The following is a 17,676-nucleotide window of genomic DNA, read 5'->3' on the forward strand; positions in this document are numbered from 1 at the left end:
GTTAAGGGCATTTCTGCATAACGGTGGACATTACTGTCAACAAGAAAGAACAACCGATAGACCAATGAGAATCGGCGAAAGAGAAAGCAAGAAGAAATGTGCACAGGGAGAAGATGAAGAATATGCATTTTGGAGAAACTGCAAAATGTGATTTCCTTCTCACACTATCATCCAGATCACCATTTTAGTTTTTCAAAATTCATTTTAAATGCAACAATCAAAATCTCATAGCATTCAAAAAAGGTTATGGTCATTTAGTTGGTAAGAAAACATATTCCCTTTTACAACTTCCGTTTTTCTAGACTTGAAAGACTCATATTTCTTGTTAGAGAAAAAAGTTTCTATTATCACTAAAAAAATGAAATAATCTTAAATTATATTTATGATTAATCAATTTCATTCATATTACAAGATCTCTTTAACAAAAAATTTAATGACTTTAAACTTCTTCTTATATAAAAATTAAGTTATTGAGTAAAGATTTATGAATTTTTTAGGTTATCTAATTATTTCATACAAAAAAATTCACACAATTGATTTTAATATTTTATAAAATAACTAACTAAAAAAGTTACTTATTAAAAAAATTAGGATTCACCAAAATTTCAATTTTTTTTTCATCAAATGAGTCAAATTAACTCAAGTTCTAAACCATTTAATAACATTAATAAAATATATAAAACATTATTTGAGATGATAAGGATAATTAACACCACATAGAGGTTTTGCCCAAATTGGAAAACAAAAATACTGCAAGAACGGTACAAGTTCAGGTTCGCACTTGATCACAGTGCACGAGTCCACCACAGGCACGGGGAACTTCCCCCAATAAAACGCCACGTGCCGGTCACTAGAAAGTGAGGTGCCACGCTGGCCGAATATACCACCACTAGGCGAAGTGGCCCAAGCGTCGTGCAACTGGGTGACCGGATGCGAGCGGTCGACCTGGCCACGTCACCCCAGGCCCCACCATCACAAGCTGGCGACGCTTTTACGGACCTAAAACCTCAGCCATGAAGTTTGTGGATGAGATTCGAGCGAGGAAAAATATTAAAAGCTGCACCCCGATAAAATAAATAGAGAAAGAAAGTGAAAAAAATTAGGAAAAGTGCAAAGGTAAGCATCAGCACCAAGAGCCAGTAGTTTGGCGCCACTTGTCGCTTTCCCATAAGCCGACTCTTCTCAGTCTCAAAAAAATAAGGAGTCGTTAATTTTCGGAAGAAAATAATAAATCCACACAAAATTATAGTGGCTGAGATTGCTCCTGGCGCTTAAACACTTTCGGGGTGAGTGAGCGTGTAGCAATTTCGGGTTCTGTTTTTGTTTTCGTTTCAGCAAAACCTCTATTCTTCTTCTTCTGATTGCTTCCATCACGCTATTTTTCGATTTTCGTTTTTCTCTTTTTCGGTTTCCGATCTGAACTCTATTCGATTCACCATTGCCGGAAAATGAGCCCTCCGACGAGTGTCCGGTGATGATCGCTCACGTGAGAGGTTCTTCTTCTTCTTCTTCTTCTTCTTCAATGTCATGGTTTCCTTCCGAGGTATTCGTTTTCCTTTTTTATTTTGTTTTGTTTTGGTTTATTTTATTTGTTCTGTTTGGTTTCCGAGAAAATTGAACCGGACTGCTGCGAACGGATTTACCTCATCTGGATTTGGATGTAACAGGTGCTGTCAGTACTCTCAGCGCGACGCTGTTGAGTTGAATTTCGATGGTTTTGAGTTGCTTTGTGATTATATTTTCTCGGCAACCAAACAGGAGGAATCGAAATTTGCAGTGATTAGTAAAGTATTTGTGAAAGTGAAGATAGAAATAGTTGTTATTGATGATGTTGTGATTTTCTTTTTGTTTCTATACTAATTGTAGTTTCCCTCTCTTCGCGTTTGAAAGGTTTTGGCGCTGTCGAGTTCGTTTTGGTGAGGATTCTGATTAAGTAAATTTTCTTTTATTCATTCAGAGCAGAAGCGTCTCTCTCGCTGTCTCTCTATATCTATCACTCTCTCCCCCTCGGGTGATACTTGAAATTTGTTGAATATTTTTTCTTTCTTCATCTTCTATGTAGTACTATTTTACGTGTGACATTTGAATTGGAGTGCTTATTCCATCTTATACAAAACAGAGACGGATCTCTTCCTATTATTCTCGCTTTGTTTCTTTTGCAGTAACATCACCACAATACCTTCTTCAGAGTCTGCTCACTTTCACCACAACGGCTTTACTCTTTACTGTTTTTCGTGTTACAAAAAATGAAAGGCGCTATTCCCTGTATCCACTCCTTGTCAGGGAAGATCTGAAGCAGCGGTAGCTGCTCACGTCCTGTAATGGACGCGTACTCCTCTGGAGAAGAAGTAGTTGTAAAGGTAGGAGTTATCTTGATATATGTGGAAGTTTCTTGTGTACGGGAAAGTTTGGTATTGTGGTCTGAGTACTTAACTGCCTTTTGTAGACGAGAAAACCGTATACAATCACAAAGCAAAGGGAACGATGGACAGAGGAGGAGCATAATAGGTTTCTAGAAGCTTTGAAGCTGCACGGGCGAGCATGGCAGCGCATAGAAGGTGATTGTCTGTTTATCATGTTTGCCTCAATATCTTCCTTCCTTCTTCCTTTCTAAAGATTAGTGAAAATGGCATGAAACGGTCTCCATATTTGATTTAATCTTGACTGGAGCTTTCTTTTTCTTTCTTCCATGACTTGTTCCCCTCTTGGTGTTTCACTTCTGCTATACAGAGCATATAGGAACAAAGACTGCCGTGCAAATCAGGAGCCACGCACAGAAGTTTTTCACAAAGGTCAATGGATACCTTCTCACTTTTCTTTATCAATCACATCGCTTACTCTCCAATCGAATAGAACTCCTAAATGAAGAAATTCATAACAAAATTGACACTAGAACATCTCTAGAGCTTGGATTGATTTAAACACAGAGATCCTCGATAGTCATGATTAACTGCTTTTCCTGATCTCGCAACCATCCCAAATAGACCCTAAGCAGATGCAACTTTAGCTTGCACCAAGAAAGCAGTGTTCTATAACATTATTTTCTGTTCTGTAATGGCCTCCTCTGTATCAGGTTTTCCTCCTGTGCTTATATAGTAGTGATTTTTTGCCCCCCTGTTGAGCTCTTATCAGATATTTGATCATTATTCATTGTTTTTGAGTTACCAATATTTCAATATTTCAATGGATTATATAAAATGATGTTACTTAATTTATTTAACATAATTTTATGTAACCATTAAATATTATAATCTCATAGGTAATGAATAATGATAAAATATCTTATAAGATCTTAGCGACTTGGAAAAAATAGGAAATCATTGATATAAATAAAAGCGAAGGAGGAAAACTAATAAGGCACGGATATACTTAATTGGTATGGTATAGCTTTTTCCTTGCCCCTATATTGAGGAGGCCATTCAGGAATGATTTCATACTAAATCAACAAATGGTTCATCTGTAACACTGAAAAGCTGTAGCACTTTGGAAAGCTGATCATTTCGTCCCTCTGTTGCTTATTTCGACATTTCAAAAGTTGGTAAGGTTTTCGCAGGATTCTACCAACTATGGGTTTATTTGTCAAAATGATCTAGTATGGGTGTGCTATATATTAGGTAGTACTTTGGGTTAGGCTTTTAATCGGAGTTAAATAAGGTGTTAGGGTGGACATGTTATGCATTTGACATCTTTGGGACGAATGGATTTTTAAAAAGGCCTCTTTCTCCCCTAATGACGTGCAACACCTTACGTGAGATTTTAAGAGAAATGAGTATTGTCTTGATGTTTTAACAGCACTGTATGTATGGAAAAACTGAAAGTCACATTTCTGCTGTTGTCTGAGGTTGGGAAAAATTGTCCGTGTTCTTGGTGCTTTGTTTTATTAAGAAAAATATGTTTTTCTGAGATTGTGTGCTAGAGATGTAACATAAAATCATTATTTGTCTACATTGACCTAAGATATTGAGATAGTGGGTTCATGACGTAGTATCAGGACTTCTATGACCATGTAGTCTAGAGTTTGATTCTTGTTGGCCATCATTCTTTTAAATTAAGCACAAAGTTGGGTGGGTCTCTGCATGGTCCAAACTTCAGGCTTCAACGGTTAAATATATTCTTAATCCCATTAGTGAAAAATTTGCTGAAAGTAAACTTCCTTTGTGAGATCACTACGAAAGAAAACATTATTTATTTACATTATGTTAATAGAAAGGTGATAAAGGTCATTTTTAGCCAAAGAAAGTATCAAGTCTTGGCCAAAGTTTTGTGTTTGATCTTTGGCTACTAAACATACATGTAGTAAGTTAACTTGACTGTCATGGCCAAGTTTCAGGGTAACAATATAGAGACAATGAACTATAGAGGTTCCTAGTGGAGAAGAATGGAGTCTGTAGAACCACAACTCTAAAGGACACATTTTGTCAAGCATAGCTTGGTAAGGTCGATTATCTGGATATATGGATTACATACACATTTCGACATGTTTCAAAGATAAGTGTAATACAAGAGAGGTCCATTACCTAACGGATGTGGATTATATGGATTACATGACGCCACTGGATATGGTTCTTAGCATGGCATTAGAGGTTCTATAACCTTGTGGTTGGGAGTTTGATCCTTTTGGACTCCATTCTTATTTAGAAATAGTTAAAAGTTCAGCACAAGGTATACGGACTTGTTCATTATCCGTTCTTCATGTCCGAAAGGTTCCTGTGTGAGGATCATGTTAGAAATGTAACACAAGGTCACTCACGTGCCTTAACCTGACAATTTAAGTTTTGGGGATAATTGCTTCTGAAAAATGGCAAAAGAAAAACTGACATATGCTTGTGTTGTGGTGAAGAAGCATCGTAGCCTACAAGCACTTATGCCGATACTTGCAAAGTTTGATTCAGTCAGAAGGCAAGACAGAATTAAGTTTGGTATTTCGTTGGATTAGGCCTTTAGGGTTCTTGTGTTTTCCTGTTTAGTGTTCACTTTATTTCTTTGGATGGATTTGTTTTACACATTAGAAACTAAAATCTATTTCAATTGACTCACGCTTGGCATCTTTAGGGCTTCCTGAAAATTTTTTGCAACTTGCAATACCATCAATAGTGGTTGAATAGATATTGGTCAATTTGTGGAATTGAAGCAGAACTGAAGGAAGGTAGACTGTGATATTCTGGCCAATTTGCCTACTTGTTGAAATGTATATTACCCTTAATCAAATTCACCTGTGAAACATTTGGGAAAAATTTTTCAGACTGTTTGTAATTTAGGAACGTTGCTTTATTCAAAAGAATCCCTTTTAGTAAAATGTTGTGAGAGGGTGAGCCTTGCACTACGGTATTGGTGACTAGTTACTCATGGGCTTCAATGTAGAAGCATTCTGCTTGCATATATGTAAGGGGAGGACTGCATAGTTACCCTCCCCTATACCTTCCAGAGGAGATGAGCCTTCAACACTGGAGTATGTTAAAATATTGCGAGATTTGCTTACAAAATTCACAATGTAGATTGCAGATTCCAGAGCTAAATGGTATAGAGGTTTAGACAAGCCATATTTAGGGAAGTGGCTTAGTGGTACGAACTGGAAAGGGATAGTGGTTGGTCGTCCATGGTGTGTCAAATACATCAGTGTTGCTCTTTAGAAAGCAATGTGTATCAGATAAAATTTTGTTTTTACTTTGAGGTGGATGACAAGAGCTATATATCTGTTTGATGAAGTTTTGTGAGTCACTCGAGTCTCTATATATGAAGTTCACAAGATATTTTCTTTCTATAGGTGCAGATGGTGGTGGTTTTCTTTTTCAGGAGCACATTTTAGAGGAAATACACGGGTTGATTGATCACCATGACAAGAGTGCAGTACCCACTTTGGGAACTGGGAAGTTTCGTGACACAGTAAATTGTTTGATACTGGAACGGGACTCTAATATGATGTGTTGATAGTGGAGTAGAATTTTTAATTATGGTCATGGGAGTAACAGCCACATAGATTAGATTCACTAGAACAATTATTTGCCTTCCTAATTATTAAGGATTCTTCAAGAACTTGATGAATTTAAGGAAATTAGGGTTGTTAGGTTATACATCATGATATTGATCTATATATAATTAGAAAAGTTTATCCTTCGAAATAAAGGATGGCTGTAGGTCTAGCTATGGGCTGCTGTCGTGCGTTGTCATACATAAAGACCAGACGACCTCTATATTAGTGTCTTCAATCTTATACCTAAGTAATCCGATTTATTGGAATATTAATATTGCTCATGCTAATTTGTGGAAGAGCTTAATGTCTATATAATTTGAGTGCTAAAAGCTAAATACGATTGCTTATTATTAGTTCAAAGATGGACAATAAATGTGTAGATGCTCTATATCCCACTCCCTTGGAAAAGAATTTCCACATTTCAATATGGGGGCTGGTTTGGCAAGATGATCAATTTGATTATCTTGGTCAAACCAGCCCCCTTTTTTTTTTCCAAATAAGGTCATTAAGCATGATTATAAATGTTGACATGTCAGTTATGCTAAGATCCAAAACCCATCAATCATTTGTGCTCTTTTTTTCATTTAACTGTGATGTTTTTAGTGAATATTTCACTGTGCTAGTGTCACAGAATAAAACTGCTCAAAGCTATGACTACTAGACTGACTGGCAGAAACAATACAACTCAACGTTTGCGATTGAGCGCAGGGGCATGCGTAAACAGTTTAAAGTGCCCCTATAGTCAAATACTTACGCCTGAACTTACATGGAATTGAACAGAGTTTAGTACAAATTCATATATGAGCTCAACCCCAATAAAGAAAACCAGAAAGCTTAATTTGAATGCTTATTTGTGGGGCTCAAGAATTAACAAAACCAAGCTTTGACATCATATTTAATTACCATTATACAGCTCAATCCCGATAAATAAAACCAGAATGCTTAATTTGAATGCTTATTTGTGGGGTTCAAGAATTAACAAAACCAAGCTTTGACATCATATTATGAATAAAACATGTTTATGTGCAGAAGTGATAAATGGAAAAAGAGAATTTTACCTCCTGAAAAAATGTTAAAGCATATAAAGATTAATGGAATATGCACACACACTTTTAAAGAAAGGGAAGAGCCGATTGATGCCGAAGAAATGTGTACTTTAATGGCCCGATAACAGGTCTATAAATAAATATTGTTGTACCTAATCTGAAATCTATAAATTTCATTCGAACAGAGAAACTTCTTCAAATGCCTTTTTGTATGGCCGAAAGAACCAGTCCAATGCTTAAACATAATTTTATAGAATATTACTTTCACAGATACATTGCTGTCCTCTGGTAGTATAGTGGATCACCACAGAAACAAGAGTGATCAGTTTATGTGTGACAAGAGAGGCCATTAATATGCATATTTATGTGCTACGTGAGAAACACACAGCCTCTTTCGTTAGCCAATTCAAGCCTATTCTTCATACTTTACAATAGATAAATAAAGTGCATTAGATTTTGTTTTATGAATAATGAACTAGGCCTAACTGAAGAAGTGCGGATTACTCAAATCACTTATGAAGAATACTTGTCTTTGACCATTACCTAACTGATGTGGATCATGAGTCTTAAAACTCCCATAATATCTTCGGGATAGGACATCTGGAACGTTAATTTTACAGGATTAGGCATCTATGAAATCCAACCTCAAGGTGGGGATATAGGCTTTGATAACAATTTCTCGTTTGGCAAGGCATGCATGAGAATAGTTAGAGGGCTTTCGAGGGAAGTGGACTCACATCTGGTGTCAGTTATCATCCTATACACCAGTTGCTAAAAAAATTAGTGAAAAGAGATTATATATCCCATAGAAAAACGTTAAAAATCAAAGGAAAAGAAAAATAAATATGGAACTTTAAGTATGAACGTAAAGCAAATAGTGAAGGAAAAGGGAAGGAAGCGTATTGGTTGTACCATCCCCTTGGGACTGGGTTTTGGTCTCATTAGCCAGGGCCACTGTTGTTAAACCAGAGGTAGAACTATTTATTTATCTTGGAATTCGAAACAGAAATTTCGTATATAGATGGTTTGACACCATCTCCAACTTCCTATGCAGATATTTTGTAGTGGTTTAAGAACCACCAAGGCTCTAATTCCTCTGGAGTTCTAACCACCATCATAATAGAAAAGAACTTTGATTTTGAATATAGGAAATTAATTTCTTTGAAAATGGAAATAAGTTCCTAAGATCTCAAGTTAGTATTCAAGCTAAACTTGTCAAGCTCTGTTCGCGCACAAGTTAACAGTGCTGCCTTCTGCAAATTTTGGGAACTGTTACCACCATGGACTTTCATAGGGCTATGATTTTGTAATGCCGACAGCTTCCTACATGTTTGGATTACAGTAATGTTGACATACATCTTTTTATTTAAACTACAATCAGTTTGCAGCCCATCAAATCCATATGCATCATGATTACATCCACAGCTGATTTTTTGTCCTCAACTTCGTTGAACAATATTTCTGGATGCTTTCCTCTCTAAGCTATCGTGCTTGAATACACTGATGCGTTACAGNCAACTCATTTTGTCCTCCAACAATTTCACTGTAGTTATGGGGTAAAGGAGAGGATTCCGACAACATATCTACATAGGGCCCTGAAGAAAAGCTTGGTTTGATACATTGTAAAATTTAACTCAAATTCAAATGTGCCTGTTTCTGGTCTCTTCACAACTGAGTCAGCTACTCATCTCCTTTGAGGTTTAGGTTCAAGAAAGCAGTAGTGATGCCGAGCTGAATATATAATGCTACCTCTGCTACAAGATTGAACCAACGATGATGATGTTGAAAATACAAAAAACTCATCACTATACATAACCTAAATTGATTAAAATAATCCAAAAGGGGAAACAAGTTAATGAGTGAAAAATCGAAACCTTTGAAGCATAATTTAAACTTTTGCACTCAACAGTAGCTTTTGGATAGTAATTTATACTTTTAATGATGAAAAGTGAAAACCCACCACCCCTTTTGTTAGAAGAAGAGTTTATGGGCAGGAGAAGTAGCATCTAGCATGATGAAGCAGAAACAGTAAAGAGCATGATGATAGTGATCTGAAAACCTGGATCTCGTTTCTTGGTGGTTAAAAGACAAACCCAAAAATCTTAGTTTGAAAGACAGATGATTAACAAAAAGGGATTCAGAGAAGCGGGGTATTGCAGAGAGAGGGGGAGAAGGAGAAGAAGATGAACACAGAAGGTCTCAACATGCCACGTCACTCTTGGTTCTGCCACGTATTAAGCTCAAACTATGCCACGTCAGATAATGAATACACTCACCATACCACGTAGGCCAAATTTAAACGGCCGTTTGTTGAATTTGACGGCAGACCCCTAATTGCTGCAATTTTACACAAAAAAGGACCCAATTGAGACGCCGAAAAGAAAAAGGACCTATTTGAGATTCACGCCAAAAATAGGGACCTACCGAGACATTAAACCAAACAAATATCATTTTATATCACCTTAATACCTAGGGTCATTTTGGTAATCTATAATTTCTACCAATTAAACAAATTTTTAAAACTGGCACATCAATCAAATCCTACACTAATTTTCACAAACTTTACCTCTAAATCTACTCTCAATCACCTCTAAATCCACTCAAATAAACACAAAAAAAATTACCCTCAAATCCCCTCAAATCCATTCAATCACTCTCCCCCAAATCATCTCTCCCAATCAACCCCAAATGAACACACCCTAAAAGTTTAGAATATCTTATACTATTCTATAACATTATTTAAGTAGTTTAACCAAAATGAAGTATCTATCTCTTTTAAAATAAAATTAATATCATCTAGAACTAAATATTTTCAAACTGATCGATATGATTTAAATATGAAAAATATTCTAATATTTTATACTCTATTTGAATAAATAAATGAATAAAAAGTAGAAAATTAACAAAAATGTTACTTATTTTAATTATTAAAAAAATCAATTATTTGCATATCCTTTAAGGTTTTGTAGACACAGTACAATGTTGAATAGGTAAAAAAATGTAAAAGTAGTTATATTTTTCCTTTTTTTAACATCCTAAAAAATATATTATACTAGTCAATAATTAATATACCATTGTTTTAGACAGTAAGAATAATTAATAAAATTAAATTTTATAAAATTTTACAGTAAATTATGATATTAAATGTAATATAATTTTATTTTATTTAAAAACAAATATATATATATAATATATATATATATATATATATATATACACATAAATATAATAACTATAATTAATAATTTATTTGATATATATAAAAAAACTAAAAAATAATTAAATGACAAAATAATTTTAACCTATCATTTTTTTAATTATTTATCTTTTATTTTAATGTTACTTAAATTTATAACGTAATTTGTCAGACCTCGTTTAAAACGCACCCAAAAATCCTTTGAACGGATGCTAGATGTCAAGCGAAGAGGATCCGAAAATTAGATAGTGGAAGGCAGGTGTCGGCAGATGAGTGGACACTCGTTTTGACGTGGGAAGCAAAAACTAGATTTTTAGAAATTCACGTCACACTCTCTGCATGCACCCTTCTTCCCAGTTCTGAAAAATCTCAGTTTCTTCTCCTTCTAACTACATCTCCTTCATCTTCTCTCTAAAGAAACACTCATTTTCTCTTCTCCAATCACCACTCAGGCAACGCTGAAGCACTCCCGACGCCAAGGACTTTCGTTTAAACCGATTGGTTTATGATTCTGAGCTGGTGAGTCTCTTTTTTCTAGTACGTTCGGTTACGTCTTGCATGCAACTCTTTGGTTCTGGTCGTCTGAGTGGGTGGTAGTAGTCTGAGTGTTTCTGGTTTTTTCTATAGTTCAGTATACTTAACAACATGATCGTTGAACGTTAGCTCTGTGGTAGAGAGAAATTCTATTCTGATTCGTTTGAGCGTTCGTCTACGTATCGAGATAAGAGAAGCTTATCTAATTTAATTTGTATGTTGTTGTGCTGCATGAACGTTCGTTGATTTGATGATTGGAAATGAAATATGGTTGTGCTATATGTCCTCATGTATGAAATTTATATGATATAAATGTATGAATTTATGTAGATAAATGTTGAAAAATTGAATTGAGATAAATGATTTCTAAGTATAAAATTCTCACATGAAAGTGTTTTCTAGTGCGTGAGAATTGATTGCTCGAATGTCTGAAAACATTGACTAGACTATTATATAGTACCATAGGTAATGATTAATGAAAGATATTGAAAAAAAATTCAATAAATATTAAATTAAAACTCTAGAGTTTGAATAGATTAAGAGTAGGAAATAAACTGTAAGTTAAAGTATAAAACAAGAGTGTAAAGCATTTTAATTGGATGATAGTCATGCTAAATACGTAATTAGTCTAGAAAAAAAAATCTACACGACCTTATCTTGAGAATTAGTTTTGAACTGAACTAATTGTTTTTAAAAATATTTTATAATAAAAAAAAACAAAATATACCTATGTAAGTATAGAAATAATTGTACAGAACTCACCTTTATTATAATAAAGTGTCATACTAACTAGTGTTTTAGATAGTAAGAATAATTTAATAATCATTAAATTGTATAAAATTTTATAGTTTATTATGATATTAAATGCAATATAATTTTATTTTATTTTAAAACAAAAAATATATAAATGTAATAGTTATAATTGATAATTTATTTGACATACATAAAAAAACTAAAAAATATTTAAATAACAAAATAATTTTAACCTATCGATCATTTATCTTTTATTTTAATGTTACTAAAATTTATAACGTAATTAAATATAAAAAAGCTTAAATTAAGAGGAAACACAATAATGAAAAATAAAAAAATGTAAATAATTCAATATATCAATTATAAGTAACCACGTATTAAACATTTAAAAAAAAGCAATTAAAATATAGATTTGAGTCTTCATTGATTTTTTTTTCTTTGATTTTTAAAAAATCTTTTACAACATTTCTATTAATTTAACAAAATTTCCTTTATTTAAAAATAAATAATATTATAAATAAATAATATTATAATATCTAAAACAATTATAAAGATATTAAATTATAATAAGTGTGGAAGTTACCGAGAAGGAAGTTAGAGTGTAACTAAGAATGAGAAAATACAAATGATGACTCAAGAGAAGTTTGTTAATACAAAATTGATATTTTCCGTATTCAATGTCTGACGTATTATGTATAATGCAATTTCTTTTAGAAAATATATTTTTTTAAAAATATTTCTCAATTCTAATAAAGCTGTTTTAACAAAAAGTAGTGTAATAAATAATTTAATTTAATTATTCATATGTGCATAAGCATTTTAAAAATATCAATGACCGGATTAAATACATTTTGCTTATATTTTATGATGAAAATTCTGGGAATGTATAATTATAAGAATAATGATTTTTATTTTGAAAACATTAATATCATACGTTAAAATTTTTAATTTACCAAATATATCCATTAAATTGGAGAAATAAATGTATGTATAAAAAATTATGTAATTATTTATTTATAAATTATAAATAATATATTATAAATTCATTGATATTTAGAATAATTATATTAAAAATATATTTGTTATGGTTCTCTCTCTGAAAAATATGACCACTGATATTTTTGAACAAAGTATACTAAAAGAGTGCTGCACATGAAAGAAGGATTCAGAATCAGAATCAGGAAGGAAAGAGGGGGAGAGATCCAGAAAGGTTGTGCCCATTTTAGTTAAGGTGGGTCCATGCTTTTCTTTTTATTCTAATCTTTTTCTCTCCAACCTTTTGCATCTCTTTTTCTCTTATGGCCTTTTCCATTATTCATTTTTTCTAAATTTCCGTAGAATCGCGTTTCCATTTGCACGACTCAGAACCCTAAACCCAAAGCCTAGTGAGTCTTCACTTTTTTCTTAGCTAGATAATGAATACCTGTTTCTTGCTTTCTCTATTTTTTTTTTCTAATTTTATTTTGTGGTTTTGGTTTTGTTTCAATGCCTGTGATTTGAAGCTGTGTTGCATGGGTCTGTGGTAATTACTAATTGGGTTGTTTTGGTGGCTCTCAGTGTGGATTATTTTGGAATTCAATTTTAATGTGGTTTAGGTGAACCCTCGTTGTTGTTTTGCTGCTGCAAATTTCTTTTGTCGGGTTCTTGAAGGTTCTATTCTGTCTCAGAACTTGATGCGAGTACAGTTGTACATGAAATTCAGTCACCAAATCAATCAAATGTTTTTTGTTTTCTTGCATCGTTTATCTATCTATGTTTACATGAGAGTCTGAGTACTTCCATGCAGATGTAGTTATACTCAGTTCTTGGCTGCGGAGTTAACTGTTATTGTGTTGACTTATGAAACCCACCATTTAATAGTCTTGCTCTTTGCTGACTTGATTATTTTGCAAAAAAATTGTGCTTCAAGAATTGTAAGGCTGTCTGGGTTTTCCTCCCCTCTTCTGTATTGATATTCTTTGTATTGTGCAATGAGGTCTTGGTCTTCTGCTGGTTACCCTGCTGTGCTTGGTGTAGATTTATGTTTCTTGTTAATTTGAATTTTTGGAGTATGTTTGTGATTCATTGACTTTGTTGCCTAGTTAACGAGTGCGCTGCATATTTTTGTGAATAATGATTTGAAATGGAATTGATGTTTATGGTTGATGCGTATGCGTTTTCCTGCACTTGTGAAACTATTTGATCAGTCCCTACTCGGAGTGTGAATGTAAAACCTTTTGGGGCTTGTCATTTAATGAAACATCACCGAAACGTCTGCCTGACTTACAGCTTCTCTAGCTTGAAGTTTTCATTCTTTCTGAGTTTGTTCATTTTGGCAATCAATGGGAAAATGTTGCTATTGTAAGTTAAAAGTTGCTTGCATTTAATTATTTGTTTTCTAGTGAAATTCTTTAGTCCTGGGTTTTAAATCTCTTTCTGCTATGCTAGTTCATTTAAATTGTCAGTCGTAGTAAGATTGTCATGTTTCAATCACGGAATTGCAAAAATTCTGTATATAAAATATATTTAGCTAAATTTATTAGTCAATCGTATCACCCTAATTATTACCATGCATCAATGCCCTTATATTTGTAATCATGGATTGTTACATCATAAAGCTGTTAATTTTATAAGTATTTGAGCAGGGATTGCAATTGTAATAAGGCTTTCTGATTTTACGGATTCTTAGTCGCAGTATGTTCTGACCTATTCCTAATGTATCTTTCTCTAGTAGGAGTTTCATTTTGCGCCTTACAGTTTCACAGTCGAACTCATTTGCTCACCTCAAGTTAAAAAGGTTTTAGTCAGATTGAGAATCTGACTGTTACAGAATGCACACAGCAACCTAAGCGCACTTCCTATGTTCCACAATGATTCCATGCTATGTAAAAAAATTCCAAATTGACTCTCTTTTGTTCTTACATTTCAATGAAGTATTGATCTCTTCCATAGTTCTTCTTCTTCTTAATCTGTGTTAAAAAACTTTAACCAACAATCAATGTGAAACGAAGGGAGTATTCATGTGAACTTCCTCTGTCTTCTTGACCTGTAGCATGTAGGCATCCCTCTCTTCTGTGCCTCCAGTCTCCATTTCCCTGACATCTTCTCCAGAGCTTCCAGATTCTTGTGTTCACCATCCAAAGCCCCCATTTGAAGAGGGGGATTTTATTGTAGGGTTTATAAACTCTTGATTATCTCTCAAACAACCCCTAACTTTTGATACTTTTCTTAAGGTTCTTATCAGTTTACATTGACCTGGGGTTTGATGTTTAGCTTCTATTGCCTATAATTGAACATAGAGACGCAGGTATCTTTTCAATGCAAAAGAAATATACATTTTTTTTTCTATTCACAGTCCAAAGGGGACCTATTCATACTGTATGCGTCAAATTTATCCTTCAGTTTCTTATTGTTGCTTTTTTCTACTTTTCAATAATGTTTTCCCTGCCGCATAGTGATTTGAAATATGTATTGTTTTGAAACTTTCTACATCCTTGGTCGTATTCTTCCAAATAATTCTTCTAATTTAAGAAGATATTAAAAGTTTGTTTCCAAAATATTGAATATTTTTGTTTTCATTTAGTATTTTATCTATAAAATATTAGGAGGGTTTGTATAAAAAGGATGTGTTATGAGGATATAAGCACTACTCAATTCTTTAAGCACCGTTGGTTGAGGTATACTTATTTTAGTATTTTTTTTCTATTAGCGTCTATGTTGGTATAGTTGTTCCACAATTTTACTCAGTTGGCTCTGCCCATAGGAGAATTGTGCCACAATTTTACTCAATTGACTCTACCCATATGGGATTGTATCTAACTGTTTTACTGAAAATAATTACATTTCATTCTCTCAAAATAGTCTTATTTGACTTTGATTTTCTACTCAGACTACTAAATTTTTGCATATGTATTAAAAACTAAGCATAGACAGAGAAACATAGATCATGTGGGCTACTGAAAAAATTAAAGAATGTCATTGGGAGCTCTAATTGATTTATAACTCCATTGCAACTAATATAGGTCATAGATGTGCAATTGGATAATGGATGATGCAGCTGCTCAGTGTGGTATCAATAAACCTTACTGTTTAGATACTTATTCTACTGCTGGAGTAGTGTCCCGTGGAATCAAATTGTCCCAGATGAACTGTAAAAATTTATTGATATTTGATATGTTTACTTGTTTGTGTTTAATGCTTGGAAGAGTTATGTTTTTTCTCCAACTCAAGAAATGTTATCTTTTGTATTGTAGATGGAAGCACAAAGCTCTCAGCAAACACAAGTTATTGAGATCAGTGGAGATTTTCCTGATGGCGGAAGAAAGATTTGTGGGGAAGCACCATGTGGGTTTGCAGATGCCGGATCCATCTCCAAGGATTCTGAAGAAAGATCAACTTCTATGCGAAAGCTCCTTATAGCAGTGATCCTTTGTGTTATTTTTATGACTGTTGAAGTGGTTGGTGGCATCAAAGCTAACAGTCTTGCTATACTGACTGATGCAGCACATTTGCTTTCTGATGTTGCAGCCTTTGCCATCTCCTTATTTTCTTTGTGGGCTGCTGGATGGGAAGCTACACCTCGCCAGTCATATGGATTTTTCCGAATAGAAATTCTTGGTGCCTTGGTTTCTATCCAATTAATATGGTTGCTTGCTGGTATTCTGGTATATGAAGCCATTGATAGAATCATTGCTGGTCCTAAAAGTGTGGATGGTTTCTTAATGTTTTTAGTTTCCGCATTTGGTCTTGTGGTTAATATCATCATGGCTTTGTTATTGGGTCATGATCATGGTCATCATGGTCATGGTCATGGTCATGGACACGGACATGATGGTCACAGACATGGACATGGACATGGACATGGACATGGACACAGTCATGGATTTACAGTTTCTACCCATCATGATGCAAGACATGCAAAAGATGAGCACCATCACACACATGATCACACAGACCATCACGATGATCATCATTCAAAAGATGAGCACCATCATGATCACCAAGAGCTTACTCAATCTCTTCTTGATGAATCAAAAACTAAGAAGAAGCAAAGGAACATAAATGTACAGGGAGCTTATCTCCATGTCCTTGGAGACTCTATCCAGAGTATTGGAGTAATGATTGGGGGAGCGGTAATATGGTATAAACCTGAGTGGCAAATAGTTGATTTAATTTGCACTCTGATATTTTCAGTAATAGTTTTGGTGACAACTATCAATATGCTGCGAAATATTTTGGAAGTTCTGATGGAGAGCACGCCTCGTGAGATAGATGCTACTAAGCTAGAAAGGGGGCTGTTGGATATGGAAGACGTGGTGGCTGTTCATGAACTGCACATATGGGCCATTACAGTAGGAAAGGTTTTACTGGCTTGTCATGTTAAAATCAGACGTGAAGCAGATGCAGACGTGGTGCTGGACAAGGTTATAGATTATATCAAACGGGTCTATAACATCAGTCATGTAACCATACAGATAGAGCGTTAGATTTCATCTTCTATTGAATATTTTGTGATAGCGAAAGATTAGAGGGGAAGGATTTAGTACTTGGACTTGTGGAATTATGCTTATGAAACTCAAATTTCTCTATGGGAATAATACTTTCTTTTATTCTTCTTTCTAATTCTTCTATGAGGGAAGATACGAGTGTTACATATTTTCATGTCAATTATTTATATCTTTGTGATATTATTGCCAAATGCTTTATCGTTTTTTTCCCTACATAAATCATGTGAAATTTGTGAAGTAGTTTGAAACTTTATTTGCTAGTATATAGTCCCGTGCCAAACAGATGAGCCACTATTATTGTGTTTTGGAGTGTATTACCGACAATTGTTGTGCTTCACAGACATGAGACTGTAAAACTTCTCAGCTGTCTGTTTTACTGCTACAGTATCATTTAGTTTTGTTGGTTGGTACTAAATTTATTGCCGAGCGAAACTCTTTCAACACACGACTTTGCTTTGCTACTATCCGATTGTACACGTAACCAAACACAAAATGCAGAAAAAGCATGTGTGTGGAATCATAGGTTCTATTCCCTCAAAACACGCACACAGTATTTTGATGAATCACCCAGTTTTAGGTTTTAGGGTGTCCTTGGTGAACGACGACAAAACTCTGTAGTCAACGTCTGACTGAATAAGAGTTAAAATTAATGAAATGTTGCAAATGCTTGTGCCTTGGTTTTGCACGTAT

General features: G+C 34.1%; 2 protein-coding genes across 6 annotated transcripts; both read left to right on the forward strand.

The window, feature by feature from the left end:
* Positions 1-1,230: 1,230 nt before the first annotated feature.
* On the forward strand, positions 1,231-6,258 carry LOC148191433 (protein REVEILLE 2-like). Of its 2 annotated transcripts, none has more exons than XM_088102140.1 (5): positions 1,231-1,916; positions 2,163-2,360; positions 2,447-2,558; positions 2,731-2,792; positions 5,765-6,258. In XM_088102140.1, the coding sequence occupies exons 2-5, from the start codon at positions 2,322-2,324 to the stop codon at positions 5,804-5,806; spliced, it is 255 nt and encodes an 84-aa protein (XP_087958266.1). In that variant the 5' UTR covers positions 1,231-1,916; positions 2,163-2,321; the 3' UTR covers positions 5,807-6,258. The 2 variants fall into 2 exon arrangements, with proteins under 2 accessions (XP_087958266.1, XP_087958267.1); XM_088102141.1 differs by having other exon boundaries at positions 1,232-1,916; positions 5,771-6,258.
* A 6,339-nt stretch (positions 6,259-12,597) lies between these two features.
* Positions 12,598-17,101, forward strand: LOC124841216 (metal tolerance protein 1-like). Of its 4 annotated transcripts, none has more exons than XM_088102219.1 (3): positions 12,623-12,731; positions 15,502-15,629; positions 15,733-17,101. In XM_088102219.1, the coding sequence occupies exon 3, from the start codon at positions 15,733-15,735 to the stop codon at positions 16,963-16,965; it is 1,233 nt and encodes a 410-aa protein (XP_087958345.1). In that variant the 5' UTR covers positions 12,623-12,731; positions 15,502-15,629; the 3' UTR covers positions 16,966-17,101. The 4 variants fall into 4 exon arrangements, with proteins under 4 accessions (XP_047173409.2, XP_087958345.1, XP_087958343.1 ...); XM_088102217.1 differs by lacking the exon at positions 15,502-15,629 and adding an exon at positions 12,839-12,885 and having other exon boundaries at positions 12,630-12,731; XM_088102218.1 differs by lacking the exon at positions 12,623-12,731 and adding an exon at positions 12,784-12,885.
* Positions 17,102-17,676: the final 575 nt, after the last annotated feature.

This window comes from Vigna umbellata, chromosome 11, assembly GCF_029865625.1.
Source record: "Vigna umbellata cultivar VRB3 chromosome 11, Vumbellata_1.0, whole genome shotgun sequence".
Taxonomy (NCBI): Eukaryota; Viridiplantae; Streptophyta; class Magnoliopsida; order Fabales; family Fabaceae; genus Vigna; species Vigna umbellata.